This window comes from Anticarsia gemmatalis, chromosome 21 (genome assembly GCF_050436995.1).
Source record: "Anticarsia gemmatalis isolate Benzon Research Colony breed Stoneville strain chromosome 21, ilAntGemm2 primary, whole genome shotgun sequence".
Taxonomy (NCBI): domain Eukaryota; kingdom Metazoa; phylum Arthropoda; class Insecta; order Lepidoptera; family Erebidae; genus Anticarsia; species Anticarsia gemmatalis.
In genome coordinates, this window is record NC_134765.1 from 6,664,651 (window position 1) to 6,690,913 (window position 26,263).

The 26,263-nt window shown below is 34.6% G+C and overlaps 1 protein-coding gene across 2 annotated transcripts in view; it reads left to right on the forward strand.

Annotated features, from left to right (window-relative positions):
- The window catches only part of LOC142982306 (spondin-2-like), a 95,789-nt gene that overhangs the window by 68,736 nt on the left and 790 nt on the right, over positions 1-26,263 (forward strand). Inside the window, exons 1-9 of one of the 2 annotated variants that reach the window (XM_076128733.1) lie at positions 19,182-19,413; positions 20,234-20,430; positions 20,722-20,933; positions 21,816-22,016; positions 22,372-22,578; positions 24,207-24,467; positions 24,794-24,974; positions 25,251-25,311; positions 25,655-25,835. In XM_076128733.1, the coding sequence (XP_075984848.1) occupies positions 19,412-19,413; positions 20,234-20,430; positions 20,722-20,933; positions 21,816-22,016; positions 22,372-22,578; positions 24,207-24,467; positions 24,794-24,974; positions 25,251-25,311; positions 25,655-25,835 (1,503 nt within the window). In that variant the 5' untranslated portion in view covers positions 19,182-19,411. Of the gene's footprint in view, positions 1-19,181; positions 19,414-20,233; positions 20,431-20,721; positions 20,934-21,815; positions 22,017-22,371; positions 22,579-24,206; positions 24,468-24,793; positions 24,975-25,250; positions 25,312-25,654; positions 25,836-26,263 lie in introns of those variants that run through there. The other variant, XM_076128734.1, reaches the window with a different exon arrangement.

The following is a 26,263-nucleotide window of genomic DNA, read 5'->3' on the forward strand; positions in this document are numbered from 1 at the left end:
TTTTGTTGATAATTATATACCGACATAGGTTTCACAAAAACATTTTTGCCGCTGTTTCGGAGCAATGAAAGGAACTAGGAAAATTATAAAAAATATTTGGTATAACTATATTTTGTGTTTTTTGTATATACGAGTATTAAAATATTTCCAAATCATAAACATAGTTGTTCGCTCAGCAATCACGCTTTCAACCACTAGTTCAAAAATAAAATACCGATGAATGGTAAAAAAACATACGATAAAATATCTCTATGCAAAAACAGATAAATAATATCGAAGATGAAATATACTGAAATATACATGTGTATTGAAACAAACCCATCGAAGTAAGAATTGTAAAACAGACCGGCTTTTATGCACTTTTTACTGCTGCATAAAAATTGGCAGTACATTCCGATATTTCTGTTCAAATAGCATTACGTCGTAAGTACAATAAAAAATATATTTTTCTCACTATAGTAAACGCTTTAAGATCTAGATCGCAATGGAGAATAAATCGGAATTGAATTGAAAGTGAACTGACTTACGACTGAAATAAGATTGACATGAGATTGAATTGGGATCGGAATGCGTACTGCAGTCGTTCATTTTTTAATACTCACACAAAAATATCTGGAATCAAACGGTGACGTCCGTGTTTAGATTTTAAGTGCACATTATACGCTTATTGTACACAGCGAACAAAACACAATTATGTGGTTTCGCACCTAATAAAAATAACCAAAGAGTAAGACCCTTCTAAATACCACCCTTTATAATAATATCTGTTTCAAATACCCTTTATAACGAGGAAATTATTCTGTACTTTTGAATTTTTCATCTCCTATGTTGGCTTCTTTCAAAAACGGCTAGTTGCCGGAGGGGCTCACAAAATATCTGCAGGTTGTTTTATATTAAGCTATTAATTAATAAAGAGGCAAGGCGGCGGTACGAAAAACGGCTAACTTTCTAATTTCGTTCACGACCCAATAGAACGTTTAATTAAGTCCATCTTGACCTTTTTTTTCAACTTCCCTCTTATAATAATTACAAGTTTCCACTTCTTTGATCTAATTTTCTATGTATTTAAAACAGCTGGGTAATTAAAAATTTATAAGTGAAATCATCCGAAAATAATATTCGGCTTATAGCGCGGATATAATTGAACCCGTTTTCCTTAGTCTTTAGTAACATTGATCACGGAAATATGCTTACACAGAAAAATAGAAAAGGATATTATAAAGAGATATTCTGTACACTCATCGTAATCAAATCTTGCAAGTCTTATAGTTCTTTAACACAAATCTTCAGGAAATGCATAACCTCAAACCGCACTTGGTTAGCTTGTACTCAAAACCTAACCCCTCCTTCACTTCCCTTAAATTGGCACAGTAAGGTGTAAAAATGTATGTTCACTTGTGTAGTCTTTATTCAGCTTATTCAAGACAATTTTCAAACAAAAATACAAAGATCCAAGTACAATAACTAATCCTCCAGTTTAAACTCGTGCATGTCCAATAGAAGTCTAAAATTAGCGTGCCGCGGTCCATCCCTGTCTGAATCAACTATTAAATGAAGAATTTTCTTTTCAAACTTCTTTCTTTACGAGTGGTAAGACTACGACTACATACATAAGCGACGCGACAAGCAGAGCGGGCGTACACAATGAACCAATATAAAAAATACATATTTCAATGGCCAATATGTAATGAAAAAATATTTTGTCTACAATATTTTTTTGGCCGTTACAATTACGGTCCAACACGTTTTCGAGTGGGTTTTTTCGCATAAATATTCACGCGAGTCATTCATGATGCCGCATTGTTGTAAAAATATACTGCAAAATACTATTATGTGGTAAGCTCAGTTTTATTTTAACTCAAATTTCTTTTCACTGATTCATACAACTTGATAAAATGATTGTCTTGACAACTTATAACTAACATTTTCTTGACGTTTTGGCACAATTTGCCTGAGCCACTACCGCAAACTGACCACGGAAATTGAACAAATATTATATTATCCCGCCTTAAGCTCCGCTCATTGGAATTGCAACTTATTAAAGTTTTACAAAAATAACTTCCTGTCGTTCCGAATGACGCGTTCAATCATAACCGTCTTTTGTTAGAAATTATATTCATTTTATTACGAACAAAGAGAATTTCGTTTTCTATCAAACTTAATTAAATAATGTCTGAGGTTTTCTTGTTATTTTTCTACTTTTGTTTTGATTGGCTTAACGAAATCAAATATCGAGTTTACTTGATATTTGATTTCGCTTTCTAAGTATTTTTATCAATTGTTTTTTTAACGTAAATATTTATTAGCTTGTTTTCTTGACTTGATAGAGAACAACTTACTACCTTTTCGTACACACAGAAGAAAATAACAATAACTCAATATCCATATTGATTTGATAGCCTTTTAATTTGAGTAGACTAGCCTAGCTAGCTAGCTACACAAGTATAGACATTTCCAAACATCATAATCATTATCAACAATATCAAATCCTTTACTTTTCTAAGAGTCATATCTACTAATAATTATTACAAAACTTTAATAAACAATACAAACACTTGTCTTTTAACCAAACAAAACAATGTAGTGAAATCACACAGTCGTACAATAAGTAAAGTTAGCACTAACGAAGTAGCGCGGTGTATCCAAGCCTAATTATCGGCAACATGACCTCTCACATTAGCTTTGTCTGGCCGTCTGGTTTCGCTGGTTGCCCTGGTTAGACTGGTTGCTGGACAAAGGGACAGCTGGTTACACTGTTCGTTTTCAGTTTAGTCGCTGCAAGGTGTGACAATTGCTAACTTGTTAGATTTAATTGGACTGTAATGTGGTTTTTTGCACTTTTTGTGTTGATTGTTGTATGTGACAAAGGGTTGAATAAAATACGATGAAGTTTGTTTGTTTGCTGGCTTTTTGGTGCTATAAATAAAGTTTCGTTTCTTTGAGAATGTTTTTAAGTTTGTTTTGTTTGATTTTTTTAAACATTGATTTAAACTTAAATGTCGATTTTTACTCAGGAGAAAGAACTGTTACAATGGAATTATATGTCCTTTTATGACATTATTAATTTAATCACCCACGAGATAATTACAGCGGTCCAGACAGACCATTTCATTCAAAAACACGAGTACACATATGAAAATATATTTATAACAGTCCAGACAGACTATTTCTCTCAAAAACACGAGTACACATATGAAAATATATTTAAAAAGTCAACGTATAATAGGCTTGTACACAAGTTATGAGTCGGTACAAGCGATTGTGGTGTCCTTGCAAACATGTGAGTTTATGTTACGTGTAAACGTTACCGAGTGGACTCTTTGGGGCTTTCTACACCAATTTTGTCTATCAAAGTAAATAAAAGATACATAGAAACTTAGTATTTGTTGATTTATGCAAAAAGGAGTAGGCAAGTGATTTTTTTTTGAGTTTAATAAACAAGTAAAACCAAAGAAAGGAATAGAAAGAACTTCCCTAACATAAGCTCACTTTTTGGCCACCACACTGGCTGTGTGCTAGATGTTGCATTTCTTAAAGTACTATTAGGCATTACCACAGCCCACAGCTTTAGCCCTATCTATCGGCTATCATTGCTTGTAACCCGACTGTCATCACAATTGTAAAATTTTATTAGCAAACCTGCAAATACGATACCTATGTAAATACTTAGTTTTACACCAAACAGATTATTATTACATTTCGGAAGCTCCCAATCGATTTCCCGAGATTATAATTACCTAAACTTCAAAGGTGTACTTATCTAATAGTTCCGTGTGGTTCAAACAACAGTGTTATTTGTAGAGTAGTAAAGTAGTTGGGTATCAGCACGCCTGAGTGAACACTATGTTAATACGTCTCGAGTTTCAAACTGTAGGCCGAATGTAATTAATAGATGGTCTTATTGACGTATCGACTGATCGATCATTTTGTACGAATTATTGTTGACTGTAGTTTGGACTGTATGGTTGTTCAGAGTTGATAAAAAAGGAGGTTTTTACTATTTTACTCACACTTCTTAAGATTATGATATTCACACTTATATAAAAAGGAACACATGATGTAGTTTGTAACCAGTCACCCTATATGTCGTAAGTTTCAAAATAAGGGTACTCGGACCAGCCTATGTATTTATAGCTTATATTATTATATCTGTAGTCTTTTTGTTTTAAGTCATATTCCGTGCAACATAAAGTAATATTTTTATGGTAATGACTGATAATCTTTTGCATAACATATATAGAAAATGATCTCCATAGCTTACTTTAAATAGTAGCTAATTGCATTAAAAATTAAACAGATCACATTAACCATTCTCAACAACTTATAATTTCTCTCCTTGTCCCAATTGATTTAATTTCCATATTAATGATAGTGAACTGAAGCTGAAATTATACCTTCCTCACCTACATTCTTTAGACTTTAGAGGAACAAGGTATATTGACCTTACACCTTTGAATTAATCACTGTGGACTGTTGAAAAAACGTAGATATTAATTATAATATCTGTTTCTGGCACGCGTTTAAAATCAAATTGTAATTTGTTAGTTAATTTTACAGTTCGATATTTAGTTTGTTCTGCATTTTATTTTGTTTTCTTTAAATAGTCGTTTCTTTCAAGGATATGTTTTAGGCTTTATTGGTCTAATTTTATGTGGATTGTGGATTTATAAACGACTGACATAAATATAGGTATCGTGAGAATAGCTGTATGTAGACAGTTTTGAAATCATCTCGAGGGAATGAAAATGCAAGGTCAAGACTAAATTTTCTCGTATTATCGGAAGAAAGTAGGTATAGGACGAAAGTAGATAATAGTGGATATCTAAATATTTTGGCCTGTAAGTCAGGTCATTCATTATCTCAAAGATTGCATCACAAACATTTAAATCGTATGTTTGTATACGTACCCAAAAGCACGAAACTACAATTGAAAGAGGCACAAGAAAGCATCCAACATAAAATCTTGCTTCCAAATCCTATAAAACATGAATGAAGAGTAATATCCAACCTTTTCTTAAATAAACAAACGACTAAAATTAGCACAAATCTTTAAAAAGAACTTCCAAAAACATCTAATAACAAGTTCTGTGTTACAAAGGTTTTTTGCGATACTCAAGTTTTTTGTTCCGGCTTATTAGTAGCCGGTGGGTAATTGTACGGTGATTACAAAGTGTTGCACGGTGTAATCAGTGTCGGGTGACCTGCGCCACCTGATCTTGTACAAAGGGATGGGCTTGCTTTGGAGGCAGTGAATGCTTGTGTGGAATTAAAGCTATGGCTGTGTTGTGGTGAGGCTGGGCGATGTTTTATGGGGTTTGTAAGTGTTGAATGAAATAACGGTTTGAAATTAAATTTTGTTAAAATCGTCATCGTTTTTGGAGGCTTTTTGGTTTAGTATATAGTAAAAGCAAGGACATCTAATGTGTACCATGAATTAAAGTAATATGTTTCCTTTTCTTTTCCCGTATTATGTTATATAGGAAGCGGAAGCACGCAAATAATGTTATGGAACTTTAAAACGTAATTTGTAAGTATTCTGCTAATTATGTAATTACGAAATGCGACATTTAGAAAAATGCAAATTGATAATTTTAGTTGGAAAATCTCCAAAAACAATTCAATATCGTCATGCGAGACTTCCAAAATGAGAACACTTGCCAAATTAAAACCCAAGTCGGGCAACTGGAATAAAAAAATAAAAAGCAACAACAGAATTTGTACGGATTTAAACAAAAAATGTCTGTTCCGTAATGTTTTCAGACGCTAATTTGTTCTTAATTGACACCTGTTTTTTTGTGTTCAGTACCCTCGGAGCCTCCGGTTTCTGGCGAAGCCTTTAACGACGTGATTCGCTGCTTTTGGAACAGATTTTTTAATTTGCCTCGGGATTTTCCTTAAGATTACTAAAAATTAAGTATAGGGGAGTCGTATTTGAGCAGATTGTAACAGATTTGAAATGGAAATTGTTAAGTAAGATTATCTTGTGGAACGTGAAAAGCAGAATCTATAATCATTTTATATTTTAATGATATTTACTAAAAGAAGTCCAAAATATAAACTTATTAGGAACATTTTGATTATGCAGACATCCTCCACTTTAAACACAACGTCAATAAAAACCCCCCAAATCGCTTATAAAAAACAAAACACCATGTATTATGTACATTACATCGTAAACATAAACTGGAGGGCTTCCTAAAAACTTGGCTTCCAAAAGAGGTTTGACACTAAAATGAGCCTACGAAGGAAATAGCTACTAAAAACTTTGTGATGTCTACCATCAATACGCAAAAAGTTTCCTTACCCTTAATGACTGAACGGAGAACAGAGGAGTACCTAGATTTTGTCCTTTAGCATTTACATCAAGAGTGAGCGAGAGGTCCGATAAATACTGAAAAGATGGAAAGAGACAGGCAGATGAAATTCGGAACAGAAGGCTTAGCTTCCTGTGGTCGTTACTGTGACGTCTTATATTAAATGTTACTAAATATTTGTCCACTTTACGCATATTGCGCTGGAACATCAATGCAAATATACTTGACCGGTGTTGTGGTTAATTTTTGTGCCACAACGACTTTATGGTATTCTCCCTGCTAGTCTATGTTTGAATCCTAGTTGAAAAAAATATCCGATAAGTTGCCTGGTGAGGAATTTGGCCATGGCAAATGCAAAAATAATCTTTTTAAATAAAAAGAATAGCTTCCTGATTATTTATGGCTAAATGATAGGTACTACTAACACTGTTATTCCCTACATTACAATAAAATTATTGTTTGAGAATCATGCACCTGAAAATTCCGTATACACGTGTGCCCAAAGGACAATGGTGTGCAAACTATGTAGATTTATCACAGATAACACGGTGATGTATCACGCACGGACGCCGCGCTGACATATGAGACTTAACAATAGAACTACCTACTATTATCACTACGTACTTGGGTCTAGACGTACCCAGCACCTTTGAGAATGTAATTGAAATATGTACAGATTATTTGAAGTTATGTATTACATTACGAATAATATTATTACAAGTCTTGCCTTGCCGTGGATCTTGTGGCTAAGGGTTTCTTTTCCTCTAGCCTGCCACAAACAAAGGTTATGGTGAGAAGTAAAATTAACTCGCTAACCCGTGCGGCAACGAGCATGTAGTTCTCTTAAAATAAAGATTTAGGATTAAAATAATTGTTGCCTATCTGAAGCTTGAAGCTTCCAAGTATCACCATAATTCTCGATCAGTTCCGTTGGTGAGCCGAGAAACTTTTACAAACAGACTGGTTTTATATTTAAAATATTAGTCAGTGTAGATTCAATCATTGCGCTATGAAGTGTATTGTGAATCTTTATGTTTGTGTTTTATTTTTCAATTTAAACTTATTAATAGCTATAACACGAGTAAAGCTCTTGAGCAACTTGTGTGGGCATCTTTGACAAACAGTGTAAGTTTGAGACGTATATTCTCTGTAGGGTAGGGCGGCTAATTACCGGCGCCCGGGGCGACCTCTGTTGTGTGATAAAAGGAAACTTACGCACTATGGCCGACCTTATCCTCTGTGTGAAGTATTGACTAGTGGAGAAACGTGGATTTACTTGGAGAATTATAGGACGTTTGGCAGGACGTTAGGGCAGCAACAGTGAATTAACAATTTCCTGTTCTCTGCCTACCCTTCTTAAATGGCAATAAATAGTAACTAAAATAGTACGTGCAGTTAATAACGCCACTTACTCCACGGAATTTGTAAGAAGGTAACGTATAAAAATAACAATTAATTCCTTTTATTCAAATTAATCTTTAAAAGAACGCATGTTGGCAATCGTAAACACTTAGAACAGTTTGGTCTCAAAAATGCTTGTTTTCAAAAACAAATCAAAACATACAATCGAGGGAACCCAAGCTAATAACCACCGAACACACAAAACAATTTCACAAATGACGTGAAAATCTTTGCCATTAAAATATTAACTTGTACCGAAACACATAGACATTAAACATTTAAGACAAGCATTGTGGCTTCGAGTATTTCGGGTTAATATTGACACAATTCGGTTTGAAAGCAACAATAAGGTTATTTCAACTATTCCAGTGCTCCTTTGTTGGTTATTCCAAGTTGTTACGATGACTGCAAACGGATTCTTGCTTTGACTTTATTAAGAGTTCGTCTGTAGTTCGCTTGGTTACGGTTTTTAAGATTTTCTTATGAATTATTGTAAAAAAGAGTTTTTTTGCTTTGTTATTGCAGAAGAACCTGAATCAAATAAACCGTCTGTTTTTTAGAAAATATTCATATGTCAAGAGATATATGTTTGTGTCTCAATAAAAGTACGTTTCCGTGTTTCACAATCTCACTTGCTAGAAATCACTCTTAAATCAAATGAAATTCTACCCGAATGTCTTAAACTACAGCAATTTCCCTACTTTAAAGATAAAAAGGATTTTAACATACTTTACATGCCCACTCTCTTATACATGTGAAAGATGCTTAATCGCGAACAAAATCATCCCCGACAATTCTATCACCGCGCTATCTATAATCAAATCCCCATCAAAATAATACAAAACATCGCTATTAATCTGCATCCATACATAATGCTTCGAAGCCACCGATGGGTCTGACAAAGCCATGATTTAGGCACATTCACCCGTTATTTCTCGGATAAAGGTAGAACGCCTGAAATTGAATTTCGGCTCCTGTAGGAAGCGACGCTCGATGATAATTTGGCGAACTCGATATGATCCTAGCCGACTCATCGCGTTTGTGCTTGCAGAACATTCGTTGTAGAACTACTGCTTAGAATGCAGATTATAATAGACTGTACTTTTACCTAGTAGGGTATAAGGTTTACTCGTATAGTGAGTGGAAAGTAAAGCGTTCTGTATTGAAGACGATTTTAAGTCCAATCTGCACTATTATTACAGTAAAATTCATTATAATTTAGACGCCGAGATCGTTATTCTGTCTCCCGTCCCAACCTTTTTTTTATACATCCTGACATCTAGCACTATCTAATTTATTTAATTTACGAGTAAATATCTAGGTGAACGAAATTCAGTCAACTGCTTGTTTCACCACGGTCAGCATGGTCATATTCTTCGCATATATAATTTGTTTGATATTCCTTCAATTTGTCCAATAACACATGGAAACAATTTTAATAAAACCCGTAATTAGATACCGTTCAATTATATCAGTCCCAAGCATGCAAGCCACAAAGAGAACATAATAAAACAACATAATTACTCAGTCAGTTTATTGTGAAGCGTGTATAAATCTCACGTCGTTAACTGTAGGAAAAACCCCCGGATATGTCTCGTTAAGGAAGTGTGAGGAGCGGAAAACTGCGAGCGATGCTCACACCGAAATGAGGGTCACTTGTACTAAGATTATCGTTTTCGTATACGGTGTGATGGGAGATTACTTTATGAAAACGTGTTTTTAATGATAAATCGGGTAGGAAAATCGTCAATATCTTGAAATATCTTAAGAATGAGGAGTGACATTTTGCTAGAATAGTAAAAAATATTTGTTGTTATGCTTTTTTCTTTAGTTAAGACAAGCTGTTGATACGTGTTAGTTACTTTTTGTATGTGTTCATATTGTACCTTATAAGTAAGCAAGTAACTAAATATACCACTTAGACTATGTTTCATTCGATCTTCATAAACATGTATTGTATCTATTTATTATTGGATTTCGATTCCGAATTACATGATATTGTAAATGCAGCCTGAACGTTACAGCTTATATTACAATAGGCATAGATCGGGTGATTTCCAGCCTTAGTCACTTCCATGTTAGGAATGAATGAAGGTACATCTTACACAATAATATATGTATCTACTTATCCTATTAGGATAATCTTTCAGAAATATTATTATATGATGTTAATTTTTTTACTTTATTGATGCTCAGGTAGCTATTTTCGTTACCACTCAAAAGGTGAGTTGGATTCGACATGGAACAAATGTTTGTATGATGAACTATTGTTTAATAGTATCTCAGTTGACAACTAGTGTACTACAAATTGATGGTCACTATTCAGTACAATGCCACTTTGACGTAACGTGTTAATCACTATAACCCAAGGGAGAAAACAATGTTCAGCATAATTGTTTCGAATAACTGTCAACTGAGATACGTGATAGCCCCCTGATCGCACTTTGTGACTGTAGTTTGTACGTTTGTAAAGTAACCCGCGACACAAGACCAATATTCTTCTAATTAATGTGATTTGAATTTGAGACGTATATTTGTAATTCAACATAATACACTTGGTGCTTGCATACAAACTCCTCAATTCGGCACTACGTGTTGATATGTTCATTACTCTCTAAGGTAATGTACACACGGCTGGTGTAGATCAAACAACTCGCTGTTTGTCCCGAGGGCACACTGTCTGCACTTGCACTTTCAAATGGTCTTAAATGCTAGTGTTTGTGTAGCTTTAAATGGGCTGTGAATGGCTGAAATTGGCACGATGTAACAGTATTCCGATCTCTGCATTATTATCATAATTACTTGTCTTTTAATTCCTTATGCAAATCGGACAATTTCTTTGAGCATTATTTCCAAATATTGCTTATTAACTCTACATTGTTCATAAAGTAGTATGTGCCTATCGTAGCCCTACGACGTAGCTTTGCCGTTCTCTCATTATAAAAATAATTAACAGTCATGTGTATAGTCTATAAAGATTGTTTGTTTTGAAATAGTTAAAAGTTATTTCGCAACTACGCTCCGCGAAAATTTGAAATGCTTAAGATCTCTCAATACGCATATTTAAAATTATTAACAGTCGAATACATTCCTCCCTAAACGAATCCTTCACAAATGTTTAAATACAGTTTCACACACACAGACACCAGTAACGTAAACATATACATTTTTAGCGTGGTGCATTGTGGTTCGCTCCGGGGTGAAGTGGCCCCATCTAAAACGTGACGTGGATCACAACTGACCGCTGAATGCGCTTCACAACGACCTCATACTAACTACTTTTCACTACTTTATATACAACTAGTTTCAAGAATATGTACTTAGCTATACTTATATGTAAAATTGTAGTTTGTTTGTTTGTTTGAACGCGTTAATCTCAGGAACTACTGGTGCGGATTGAAAAATTATATCACCGGCTATATAACATCACGCTACGGCCATTAGGAGCAGAGTAGCAACGAAAAATGTTACAAAAACAGGGAAAATGATGACCCATTCTTTCTTATGTGACGCAAGCGAAGACGCGCGGCACAGCTAGTAGTTAAATATAATACAGTCTAGTCTGTCGACACAGAACTTAAATTATTAATTTACACTAAAATGTAATTTATTTGTAAATTATTTTTTATGAATTCTGCTGTAAGCTTCTATCTCCTTCTATATATTCTTTACGACGGGTTAAGAAAAACAGGTGATGACAAATATGTATGTTTATTTTTTATGAAGAAGTACGTATTCTCTGCGAATTGCTGAAGACAAAACGATGTAATAGTAACAAACAATTGCTAATTAATAAAGACAAGCCTCGAAAAATAATCTCAAACATTGTTTAACCACCCGATAATTGAAAGTTTCGTAAACTGCAACAGCTGGTAAAACTGAAACACCGCTTTTACTATTACTACCGAGTTAAACAATCGCTAGACTAATCAAGAGGCTGAGGAGAAAATTAAAAGTTTCAGCAGTTCACAAGAAACGAAACTAATAAACTGTTTATTACAAGATATATGGCGCAGACTTCATGTCGCAGTAAACTCGTCGTTGCTCTACTGTTGCGGTATAACTATCAATTCGGTCGTTTTGATAACCGCCCGTATTGCTTCTGATTATTTCGAAAGCTGTTTCAGCTTTTTAGCAGACGTCCGTTTTATTTGAGTCGTATAAAAGGCGTATGAAACGTTCAGTAGATTTAGTTCAGTAATATATTATGTCCAAGCTAAAGAAGTTCTATTTTATTGTCTTTAACGGTTATTTAGAAACTGATAATTAAAAGTAAGGATGAGCACTTTTAAGCATCATATGCCTAAAAAGTTTAGTCCTAGAAGGTAGAGAATATAAAAAAGTAATAAAATATTTCTGTTTACAGACTTAAAATAAAAATAAGTCACAAAAAACCTATATTTTTTGTGACCATATAAGCTAAATAAATTGTCACACTAATTGTGATGATACTTATCACAATTTCGTCTTCAACTTTGTTTATACACATTTTAAAATACGCTCGCAGTTTCATTCATCTTTAAGTGTTTAGATTTAACATAAATCTGTGAAACTGCGCCACAAATTCTATAGTTCTGTACCAGAATACGAGTTGCCAACGTTTAGTCTTGGGGAACAGTAGTAAATCGCTTCCCCAACTGACTTATAACTTGCAAGATGATGCATAACCAATAGCGCATTGTTTTAACGGCTAAGCTTCCTCCTGTGGACAGAATTGAAGTTCCGTTATGGAATCTAATGTGAGTATTCCGGGTTACTAATGGAGTCCTGTGTCTCTGCCTACATATGAATAATATACTCGTAATAGTTTTTATTCAATACGTTTTGGTCAGCGTTGTGGACTCTAGGCCTAACCCCCTCCCCCTCGTTTGGAAGGAGACTTTTGCCCTTCAGTGGGACAGTAATGGGTAAAAAAGAAATAATTTCTTCATGCAGGTTCTCACTTGCCTACTCTCGTTGTCGAAAACGATTTCTGAAACAAACATATACTCGTAAACATGTTCATCGTTTATGACATTATTTTTTTTCTAGAAGACATGTTTTAGACTAGACTGGTGGTTCAAAAAAGGAAAGTGGTAGTAAACCATTACTAGTTAATCTTCCATTAGACTCACGTCTGTAATATAATAATTAAATTTTGAACAATTTACCTCCCAGCAGCAATTTACCTTCCCAACTGAAACTTTCCCTGACAACACCTAAAATAATATTTTCAGGTCACAAAAACAGCTTTATAAATATGATCAGTCATTACACACGTCGGACAGAAAAGAGTGAGTTAATTTACATTTTTTAGGTCATTGCTTCTAAATTACATTTTTCAGTGTCAGACACCGGCACTGAAAACATGCGGCTGTTTTTGTAACACAAGCTACTACATAAAAGGCCTGAAACTTTGTAATACCTAGATTCATGTCATTTACGAACTATGTAGCGATGTAGTACGTTCACAGGTGTACTTAAATAATGTTATAGCTATTACGTACTATCGACAAGTTGCTTGAACGCCTTCCAAAGACACTTACCAACTGGTTCAGGCGACTGGCGACTGGCCGCATTGCTTAAAAAGGTTAGCAATAATACGATACCGCGATGTTCTAATAAAACACAAATTAGTAAATGTATCGAAAAAAAATAGACTTGATATTTTTAGGCAGGGAAATGTTAACTTAATGTTATTAACACCAATTTGCTGACGGCTTCAACTGCGATAAGTTTTTAAGGTTTACGATACCTAATTTGCTGCCCGTTGCTTGAAATTGATGCTTATTGTTATTTTAAAAACGAAACGTGATACAAACTTATCATCATGCAGAATCACTTTTAAAAACGCCTTAAAATTTTAAGAAGAATTTCATCAACCTAGGGAAGTTGCTCCCCGTTTCTTTCTTCCTTCACTTTGTACCCTATCTCGTGCACATTCTCAGCTGCCAGTGCAAGGCTGCTTCACCGGTAGTCCGCTCCACGACCGGACGGGAACGTTTTCTGACCACGACGCCGGAAAGTATAGACGAAAAGCGATCTTGTACAAAGCTAACTTTCTTAAGGAAAAGATAAATGTAGAGTCTTAGAAATTTGGACCACATTTTTGTAAGATTCTTGTTAAGTTATAAGAACAGATTAAATAAATATCATCTGTATAAATAAATATACATAATTACATAGTAAATCTTTATATGTCGACAAACTATATTATTATTTAGACGCTTACAATATGAGTTACGCTTACTTAGAATTAAGATTTTTGATTCACAAGTGCACATATTTTTACTAAGAGGTTTTAGTTACGGGCCCAAGTAGTAACACGTAAAAGATATTAAAGAACTTAGCATCTAACCCAATCTGGTGGACTATCACGTATCTCAGTTGTCAACTTTAAGAAAGTCACTATGTTGTACATTGTTTTCTCTTTCAGATTATAGCGAAGAATACGTTAACTCAAAGCAGCAATGTACTAAATAGTGACCATCAATTTGACGTACACTAGTTGTCAACTGAGATACGTGATAAACCCGCCGATCTTTATTAAAACACCAGTTCCTTTGAAAAAACAATCCCCTAACTCATTTGCCTTATGAAAATAAATCGCAACTAAAATTGACTGAATTAATTGAATGACACCGGACCATTTGTTTGAACGTTGCTGAATAATAGGACATTATTTATAGCGCGGTCAGTCGAACAGTTATTAACTAATGTCAATTGTCAATTGGACACTATTTATCATATTACTGAATACGAATTAGATACTATGCATTTATATACAGCCTGGTTTACGATTAGGTTGGTGATCATTATTTAAAATTATTGTAAATCGATAGCCGGTTATCTTTATGTTAAAACGTGTAAGGCAAATATGATCAGGTTTACGCAGGGCACTTTGAAAGAACGAAGATCTGTTTTTTTTAAATTTATACATGCATAAACTCTAACATTAAACTCTACTAACTAATATCTAGTCAAAAGTCGCATAAGACATAATATTTTTATGTTCCAATGAAAAATTTTATATACCTACCACACGTAAATAAATAAAAACTAAATTTATTATTTTATGTCTTTTGTATTCAACCACAGTATGGTTTATTTTTTATCGTCGAAAATATAAAAACGTTACAAATATTCATTTTTGGTTTTTCTTCGTTATGTTTTATGATAACACGGGGTAGGCTTCATAAATCTTAAATACAATAACATTTTATGATCGCAAACTACTAGCTACGAGTTGCAGTACAGAGAATTTACTGTCAAAGAAAAACAGAGATTACGCTTTTGAAATAACCGTAAACATGTGGTATATATATGACTTCAGAACTTGTATGTTCTAAATAAAATTAAGTTTATTTTGAATGTTGAACTAGTGTAGTACCAAAAATTCACGACTACAAATGTTTAACGAAATGAAAGTGCAAAGTAATGAAGAAGCCTTATAAAAATGAACCCTAAACAGTGAAATATGTGGTTGTAATAAATAAGTTAAGTGATTCAAAACTTTAGCTTAAAGATGTAATCTAATTAACAAGCCACAAAGTAACAGCGCACAGGGCAACCACGCTTCGCGCTCACAGCTTTACTTCTCAAGTATTTCATACAACGCGTAGTGCACTTAACAACCTACAAGCCAAGCTACAAGTCTCTGTAATTTTCTTTAAAATACATCGAGTAAATGTTCACATTACGCCATAAACAATTTTACAAAGCACAAAGGATTTTTAAAGGGAATTTTCTGTTGAGAGCAAAAACCGCGACACTGCGAAGAAATTAAACCTTTACCACCTGTGTGTGATATCAGAAACACATAAAGGCTTCATAGTTTTCTATTTTTATTGACGCCCATTGTCCCATTGCGAGCGAGAAAGCGACTTAGAAAACATTTTCACACGTTTACGTTTCTCGGAACACGACACAGGTAGATTTTCATAGAACTCAACTTCGCAGAAATTGAAGAAATGCTTTACGCCCACTTAATTTGCTTGTGTTGAGCGCAAACACGTTGCCAAGGTGTCGAAAATTTTAAGGAAAATCTAACTTCTGAAAATACGCTCTTTGAGTATTAATTAAGTCAAAGCTATTTTTCGTACAAAAATGGTTCTCACATTAAATTTTTACGGGTAAGTCAGAGCCACCAGTCATTCGTTTACACAAATAGTTAAAAAAAAACTCTTTTTCACAAGAAGCATAATAAGTATTAAGAAGAATTACTTACTGGCAGTTCTCTCTAAGACCCCATTTACATTTTAGAGTATGTAAAACATCAGTCAGATAAGGACTTATGTAGGTTTTCACTAGCAATTGTGATTAACACTTATACTCTCGAAAATCATTCCGAACTTCGTTCAAAGAAAATACTGCAACGATTTAGTTCCTAAATGTTATGTTAGTTGTCCGCTAGCAGTAAGGCCTACGCCGAACAGAGGGAATCGCACCTAACGGTTCAATTAAGAAGAGAATTGATGGCCGGATGTTTGTTCCGTATTTTATTTTAACTGTCCAAGTTTACGCGTCATTTGAGATGATTGGATTTTTATCTGGTGATTTTTTTTGGAAATATTTCTGCTAGTTGTAACGGTGAGTTTTGTTTTAATTGAATGCAATCGCTTTGTTATGTAGTTCGGACACTTCGCTATCACGATCTTTGTGGTCACTGCCTGAAATTGTATATTTTTGCTTTGCTTTTCAGCGGTAAAGATTAATATTTGCTGGCTTTCCTTTGATTTATTCGTAAATGCATTAAATATCAACGTATTTTAGACAATGGCCAGCTTAATTTTTTTACTTTTTAAAGTGTAGTACATTATTATTTTTTTTAACCCGTTATTGTCCCACTGCAGGGCAAGGGTCTTCTCCCGAACGAGCAAGGGCCATATGGCGTGCCTTTTATTTAAGTGATCTTTAAAAATATACTCAGTTGCTTATTGCGTTTAAATGGCAACGGAAAACCAGTGACGCCAAAAATATTTCTATAGAAACTCTCATTTATTTATCAAATAGTAACAACAACACAGCTCTTGGACTCTATCACGAATTTAATTACAGTAAATAATAACAATAGAATTAACACGATAGGTAAATGTGAGTGTATTTCCAACACAGGTCATGACGTCATCAACGTTGGTAACATCGGTACGGTTCAATTGTCCAAATAAATAGCATCTAAATGAGGTCAAAATACACAAATAAACATATCTATGTATATGTAAATAAAATAAATTTAACCCATTAATGTCCCACTGCTGGCCGAGGGTCTCCTCCCGGAATGAGGGAGTGGTTAGGCCTTGAGCCGATCTCGCTGGCCGAGTGCGGGTTGGACTCTTGCGGACTTTGCAGGCCTGTAAGAACTGTTCTAAGGAACTCTCGGGCATGCAAGGTTTTTCCTTTACCGTTGGAACATTACAGGTAATAATTATTTCTAATTCACAAATAACTTCTAATTCACTCATTGATGTGTTGCCTCGGGTATGAACCCTCGACCACTTGCATGTGAGGCGCAACTTAAACCCCTCAACTAACACTGGAAATGTAAATAAGCTGTATATTTAAATAAGTAATTAATTTATCTAGCTTCAAATAAACATGTGGGTATTTAGTATTTGTACCGGATTACGTATTAACGCGATTGTACAGTTTGATCCCTCATTAATATGGTATGGAGTGGGGAAATCGGCTCAGTATTCAACAGCTCGTTTATTACCTAATAAAATAATTGCAGATGAATGTGGACCGTTGGGCCGCTGTGCATGAATTTCCCAGGAGGCGGAATTATCAGTATCATTTCCAATTTATTGTTTAAATTTCTGTATGTTGTATTCCCGTGGGAGTATTTTGTGTAATGCAAATTTTAGAATTGAAACTCCAGAAGACCAAATGAGACTAAATAGAAAAGTTGTATTGAATAAACTTATGTTTTCGTTATAGGCAACGAAAGCGGATTGATTTTAAGATTGCCCACCTAACTTTGTAAAATCCTGTGCTAGGTTGCTGTGCAGTGGTTAGGTCAGATTAGGGTTCGATTCCCACAAGGAACAAATATCTGTGCGATCCACAAATAATTGTTTTGAGTCTCGTTGTACTTTGTGTCTGTTGTTTGTATGTTAGTAAAAGTCTCCGCGACGTAACAGCAATTCATAATGCGGGAGTTATTTTTTTAAAAAGGAGTGAGAAAAATGGTAAAATAAGACATAAACCTAATGATTATCTGCGACAAGCCTAAAGAAGCGTGTACTTTAATATCAGGGGGCAGTTAAAACAATAGCCTCGAGAAATATGAAACTGCGGTCATACTAAAATGCCACTGCCATATACGATCTGCTATAAGTCGTGTCCACCACAGCGAGCTGCTTTTCCACATGAAAAGCCTTAGCTCCATTGCATTCAGGATTCAATGGAGAAGCTTTCTTCGCGAAAATTATACGTGCGACTCACGTATTTTGATTTCAGGGGGACTTTATTTTGACTATGAATGTCTGGATTTATTTTGAGTGTTGCTAGACCGACGTAGCTGAGAAAATAAGCTTATTTGCTGCTTTGAAAAATAGGATTCATTCTAGGATAGAATGACGTGTAATATGACTTATAGTCTGTCTTGCACGCCAAAGAACAAACAACTAACTGTATTGATCTGCATACAATTATATTATTTGTGTTGAAATCGAGCCCACAATAACATTAGTACCAAGTACCAACATTTGATGTGACACAACTTCCTCTGTGCGCTCAGTGCTAGGATCTCTTTTTGCTGTAAGATTGAATTACTTAGATAATCCTCATACTTAAAACCACGAAAATGTTATTTATGGTGAAGGTACTCATAAACACGTTATAGGTGCATATTTTACAAACATGGCTTTTAAATTCTCCTTAATGGGGACTGGAATATTGGAAACGTGTGGTGACGGAAAATTGTTAGACTACCCGATTAAAACTTCCTTTCAATCCTGTTTACTAAACCTATAAAACGGTTCGTCGATCGGAAAAGTTTCCAGAGCAGTTAAATTTAATATACCATGATAAACCGCTGATTAAAATTTTAACGCCTGCAAGAAAACTCGCAGCAATAAATTGCAGATAAACAGCTTGACGTTAAAGTTCCTTCAATATTTCTTACTTTAGCATAAAATAGGAAAATTGGACGTGTTCTATATCAGAAATTAAGCTTTTATCGGCGCATTATATTATTCATGACAATAACCTAGACCTTTACATTTTATACATACTCTCTTTTTTACATACTCTCTTTTAACTGTGCCGAAGAATGGAGAATAGTGTCCAAAGTATTTTACAGCAAGAAAATTGCTAGAAATTACTCGGCATTCAATTAATATAACATTTACACCACAATAAAATCTTGTTGGAACTAAAGCTAATATAACAAAATGGCAACAGTAAAACACGCCAGTAACCACTGAACGCATCTGAAAGAAATATCCCGTTCTCCTACAGTTTGGCACGCCGCCAAAACACACGGCTCCTTAGTTTTATTTTGAGTTCTGCGTTTAGTTGACGACGCGATAACCTAATCGATTCACTGAATTGAATTTGCACCAATCTGTACTAAATTCAGGAAATTCTCGTGTTTATTACAAGCACTTATAATAAGCAGTGGTTTAAGTGTAATGAAACTAGTGAAACTACATATCTTCCAAATGAGTGGTTACGTTCTAAGTTTTGGAAGCCAGGAATTCGTTTGATCACTCAAAATGTACGTACCCGTGTAGTTTAGTACTCTAACCTGACCCAAATTATTGATAGAATTTGATAATGAACAAACTTATATTAATATACGATGAGAAGTTAGCTGTTTACTGACTAACGTGTTGCAAGCAAGTAGTAAGACTTTGTAAACAATCATGGTAGCATGGTGTTATTGGTTTGACAGCACAAGAAAGTTTGCTTGCGTCAATAAAATTATTTTTACTTCATAGATTATGTGATGTTTAATTAAAATAAATAGAATAACGCATGTGTATAATGGCTCTTTATTTACATAAACCTGAATAGCTTCTATTAATTATAAATTAAATAATTTATTAATAATATATCGTAAAACAATTTCTGTTTAATTTAGTTCCCTTTCGTAAATATTGACATTGGTATTTGTAATGTTAATTAAATACACACATGAACTATGACGTCACTGTTTATACCTGTACTTTCATAGGACGAGCGCTTAGTTGACAAACATGATAAATATCATGCCTTGCTTTCTCAGAGCACGCACTCCGTATTTATAGTGAACAAAACAAAATACTTATATAACATCAATTGAAACTCATGCATGCAACTAATAACTCCCTATTGCCTACTGATAAATTCATTTAATAAGTTGAATACGTTTGTGGTACAGTATGATTATCTCTCTCTCTCTCTCTCTCTTCCGTACTATGAATCAAATAGGGCAGTGGGGTCAGCCGTTCTAATCTTTCTCCTCCACTTCGCTCTATCCTGGACATCGATTTCGGAATACTAAAAAAATATATTTATACTAAATCAATAAAAACCCTTTACATATTTTTTTCCAGGTATATAAAATGGCTGTTAATCCTATTAACAGCGGTTCGTCTTGCGAGAGGACAGCCGGGCAGATGCGATCAAACACCCCCGATGGCGGCCGCAACTGCAGCCAGTGAAAATAAAGACATTTATCATCTAAACATTATACAGAATGACAGACCTATGGAAGGAAAAATACATTATACACCAGACCAGACGTATGTTTGTAAGTTACTTTTTTACTTATAAAAAACCGTTAAAAACCTAAACTCTTTAATAATTTTTATTTTTATCCGCCTTGTTTAAACCTAAAGATAAAATTCATCTGTGCATGTTTGCTCGCAAAAAAATATCAGGCGCTTTAGCATTCGCCGTTAAAAATCCATCCAAGGATTGCCTTCGTTGCGTAAAAATTTCCATGTGACACAGAAATCCCATTAAACCGTTACAAATTCTTCCTTAAAACGGATTTATTTAAGTATTTTATTCTTAGGATTATATTTTTTGTTTTCTACAGTGAAAATAACTACGTCGAATCTCACTCGGCCCTTCAAATGGTTTATGATGACTGCCGAAGATCCAGATGTTGATGATAAAATTTATGAATTTGGCGCTAAGACTTTGGATGTGGGGGTTCTTAAAACATTGGACAGTAGTGAGACGCGATACAGTGAGCGATGCTTTAATTCTGTAGAGGCGGCTAAAAGTACCGACAAGTCAGACATTGAGGTAACACATTAAATTTATTCCCTACTTTCCTACATTCCCTACTTCTATTACGTGTTTTTGAGACTGTTGAAATATAATCGTAACTGTGGCCGTAGTGCCATAATCATTAACTAAGTATAGTGATTAGCCTTAAAACAGTCGAATGCACGTCTTATACGAGTAAGTTGTCTTTAGTATTTTGCAACTACAATTGCCAAGTTACCGTGATGGAATGTACATATGTACATGTCTTCGGTACGTATCTACAATTTTCAGTCTTGTATTTGAAATTAAGGTAGCTAGATTATATAGCTATCTTATTCTTAGTAGAAAACCCGATTGTTCGCCGATGTTCTTAATCTGCTTTTCTCAGACTTTTCTAAGTAGTACATAATACTATTAGCGTTTTCTAAGTGTCTTAATGAAAAACAAGTGCTCAGTTAAATCGAGATTATAGCTCTAAGGTTTCTTTATTATATCACTTTAAATTAATTTACGCGGGCCACTTAAGTAATTCTCTAAAAACAAACAGCAAGGAGATTGTTTTTAGAGACACAATAATTAGAAAGGTAAGAAACGAGTACTTTAAAGTCTAACGATTAACTACATAGATATTTTCCATTTACTAGCCTCTTCTACTTTATTGGTTAATTATTACGAGGTAAGTTTTGATGAAACCAACCAGTCCTGAGCCCGGTGGTCGCTTCTATTTCTGTTTTATGTTGTTTGCATCAGATAAGACAGTCAAATACAAATGATTTTACCATTTGTCATATTATGTTGCTTATACTTAATGATCACCAGGTTCACCGATATCCACTTTCAATTTAAATGCATAAGAATTGAGAGGTTCTTTACATAGATTATTTGCGACAAATAACAAAATCTATTTTACGCCTTTAGATCCACTGGGTATCTCCAAAGCAAAGTGAAGTGAAAGATCATAAAGTCCGTATCCGTGTGACGGTCGCTGAAAACAATGAAGCTTGGTATGAGGGAGAGAATCTCACTCTGGTTCTTTATAAGGACAATAAGAAGTCTCCGGATAGTCCTCCGTATCCTCCCAGGAAGACTTGTAATTTGTGCAGCGAGGCCAGATATGAGGTAAACAAAATTACTCTAAGGTCATTGTTAAAAAATCCTTTTCATAAATCAATTATGTTGTATACAATACTGAGTGGTTCCGTGTTTCATCGGTATACATAATATGTAGTTGTCGAGGTCTTGGGTTCGAATCTTCGAAGTTGTAACTGAGTTTTGCCTTCAGAAAATTCTGAGTGCAGTGAGTTTTATACATTTAATTATGAGAAAAAAAGTGCACTTGTATTGACTCACAGTTCATGTGAAGCAAATCCCGTAAATATGTCTCGAAAAAACTGAGAATATCGTCTTTGCTTAAGCAACAATTCTAGTTAAAATATTATATTGCTGCTATTCGGTTTCAATTTATGCCCAACAGGTGATCTTCAATGGTAAATGGTCACGAGTAGCCCACCCTCGGTTCTACCCCAGCAAGCCAGATGAGAACGGTTACAGTCATATGATAGGAGCGTCTCATGGCTACGACTACTACCTATGGCTGCAAGGGTCTAGCGCCGGCATGGGTATAAAGGACCTGGCGGAGACGAATAACACCACGTTGCTTGAAGATGATATTATTGCTAACGTACGTAAATATGCCTGTTTGGGTGGTTTATCAACTGTTTGCATAGCTCTACTGTGTGTGTCCATTATATAGCAATGTGTGTTTAATCTAACTATGTTAATTTAATGTACCTATATTGAAAATTACACCGTGTTAAAGCAGACAAAAGGCTTTGCTTAAAGAACGTAGTCGGCATGACACTATCATTTCATAAAATGCCGGGGATGTGATTCCTAATATCAGTGACCTAATCTTTCTAAGGTTAAGTTCGTGTAGTTGTGTTTTGTATATTTCCGAAGCAATTGGGTAGTATTCATTGTTATTGCAATATATTTAACAGCCATAAAGACAATGCATCCCTATTGCCATAATTGCTTAAAATAATATTACCGATTGTATATTATGATACCAGAAACAACAATTATATTTTAATAATACGTGCTTTCAAGTGAATACAGAACACTGATGAAATTCCTTAATGGTAGTCAACGAGGTCTGCGTTAAGAGCAATGCAGATTAATATTACACAGCAGACAGAGAAATTGTATTACAACAGACCGTAGAGAACAGTTATTGGAGTATAATTCATTCCCATACTATTTGGTTATGGTGATCTTTGAATCTAGTGTATAGTAAAAAAATATAGTCGTCTTAGAAAAAGCAATTACACAGTTATGCAGGTTATAGTTTCATAGTTTCTTATGGTAGGTTCTCTCGAAATCTAAGTAATTTTATTTTGGTGTGTGTTTTACCTTCGGCCGTGTCAATTTTTTTTATAATGGCGTGCTCTTTCACTCTTGAATGTTTTTAGGCTTTATACGTGTTATTATCGTTGGCAAAGTGGCAACTAAAGTTTATACAGTCACAATCGCATGCGTATATTACAGAAGGTGCGACTTTCTAATTTGCCTTAAACGGTTCTAATAAAAATATGTAAATTACCGCTAGCACGAAACTAACAAATTGGCAAAACTTCATTCTGAACAAAAAATCCACTATAAATTAAAAACTTAAAATTGGATTCTCAAAACTTAGTGTAATCCTTTTTGCAGACGATAACGAAGTAATGAATATTGATATTGATAATCCTATAAATTATTAACTAAAAGATTTTCAGGAGATTAACAATGTTAAACGAATCATCAATATTTAAGAGATTTTATGCATATTAATTGTTGAAGTCGATGATAGTAGTGTAATTCTAATGGATTTTGATTTAAAGTTTAAACTAAACTAAATACGTAGAAAAGTCGCGGGAATCCTAGCTCCAAATTACAATTTTAATAACAGATTTATTAAGCGGTGGTTTATTTGACCTGTTCGTAATATAAGGGTTGACGGCTCTAGGTTAAAGGACGCTAACATCAATGACCTGCTACCCTCATTCAATCGTACAAAACCGTTGAAATCTAAGAAATTAAAAATCAAATCACCACGTAAGATTTAATCCTTCGAAGATATAGTACATACTCCATAATTGTATTATAAACGCAAGAGTAACCCTTCCTGCTTGTATATTAGGTATACTTTCACGATTATTTTACGTATCAGGTGAACTTATCAAGTCATATATTAGATATATTACGGCGATGGACGTAGCTGCAATTAAAGGGTACTTAACTAAATATAATAATACTCCTACTCCACAGATGAAAGAAAAAAGCGGTACACGAACCCTGATCAGAGGGAAACGTCGTCACCATCCTCATATGGCCAAGCCCTCCCACGCCCTCTTCAGAGTAGACAGATACCACCACATGTTCTCCATAGCTGTGGGGATGAGACCCTCACCGGACTGGTTCCTTGGTACCTCCAGGTTTGAGCTGTGTACTGATCATGGGTGGCTGCTAGAAAGTGAGAGACCTATGTATCCATGGGACGCGGGGACTATGAATGGGGTGTCTTATGAGGTAAGTGCTTGAACTGTTTTTCGAGTTGGGTTGGAAAAATATCGTTGCGAATTGTGAACATTCATTACAACATACAATAGGATTTACGTTTAAGTCAGAGAGGATCCAAGTAGGGAGGACTTTGACACATATTCGAATTTAAACCATTTGATAAAACATTCTGAACTGTAAGAGACAATCACAGTATGGTGTGTAGTAACACAAAATCATTTTACACTGTTTTGCTGCATAAACATTTTCTCAAAAACTCTAATTTACAAAGTGACAAAAGTTCTTAACATTGCTCTTCCCAATTTCTTTTCTAAATGTCTTTTCGTTGTCACTAGTCAGAGCCAACGTTGACAAAGCCGGTGGACACTATAGAAAGAGTGGAAATAGGATCGTTCAACAAGGACTCACCGTTTTACCAGATGAACCTCAACGATCTGAAAGCTTTCGCAATGCTTACTGTGAGAAGACTTGATGTGTATCCGTTGCCGAACTCAGAGTGTACTGTAGAAGGCGAAGGTAAGCAGCATCAGCCAGATTATAATAGAGAACGAAGTGTTGCAACATATTGAAAAATATTCATACATTAAACCGCAGTTATACAGCTTATTTTTTTGTTCAATGGGCTCCTGTGACTTAGACAAACTAATTAAAAAAATTTTCTGGAATGAATCATTTGGCCCCCGAATCTCTTTTGACTTTTTTTGTTAATGTTTTAAAAACTCACGTAGTGTCTTACGAAATCATACGATAATTTGAAATAGTATTAAATTATGTACTGTTTCTGTCTTGTAGAACAACAACCAGGTGAAGTAGAAGAAGAGCCAGTGGAAGAAGGAGACAAAGAAGATGAAGAGTAAGATTTTTATATTATTCTTTTTAATTTATACAAATTCAAAAATCAATTCAAAGGCCCCAGTTATCCTTCCTCAGTACAGAACATACGAACAGAACTCGTTATTTGTATTAAATTTATCTTAGATACCTATACATACAGTTTTAAGTAATTTAGTTTAATTTGTTGTAAATAATAATAATCGCAAATATAATTTCAAGTATAACAGCATACATAAATTGCGCGTACAAAAAATCGTGCCCTCTATTACATGAGACTAAGATTTTTTTATAAGCGGCGAATGGTGTAATATCAAACATATTATGTTATCAAACAACATTCTAATATAAAAACCTAATTTCAGAGAGCCCGAAGAGCCAGTGGTGGGGGAATCAAGATTGAACTTGAACGATCCCACAAGCTGTTCCTTGAGTGAGTGGGGTTCATGGTCTCCTTGCACCCCCGTCGATGATGTATGTGGAGACGGCTTCAGGACAAGGGCGAGGTACCGAGGAGACAGGACGACCAAACATGAGAGTTTTGATGTAAGTTGAAAAGGTTTGATGGAAAGGTGTCAATTTCGTATTATACTGAAGTCAGAGCGAAATAAAAAAAATATTCCAGGAAATAAATATTATGTAGTTTTGAGGATATGATATTATTACTAGGTGATATTATAATTAAACAACTTAGTAGAGAGCCTTGTATGTAAGTTAATAAGTTATAAGGGTTACATAAGAATTGGAATTTAAACCATCAACGCCCAGTAGGCTTACGCAGCTGACGGTGTTTGGTACGGCTAATTTAATGTACAAAAACATATATCGAGGCAAATGCTTTATACTAAGCTGTCGGACTATAATAAAATCGAGACTAATCGTGTACCCCAGGCTTCCTATTATGTTGTCAGACTATATTCATTCTTCTAGTCTCAGGCAAATAGAATAAAATATTTTCGTAAAATAATTATGTA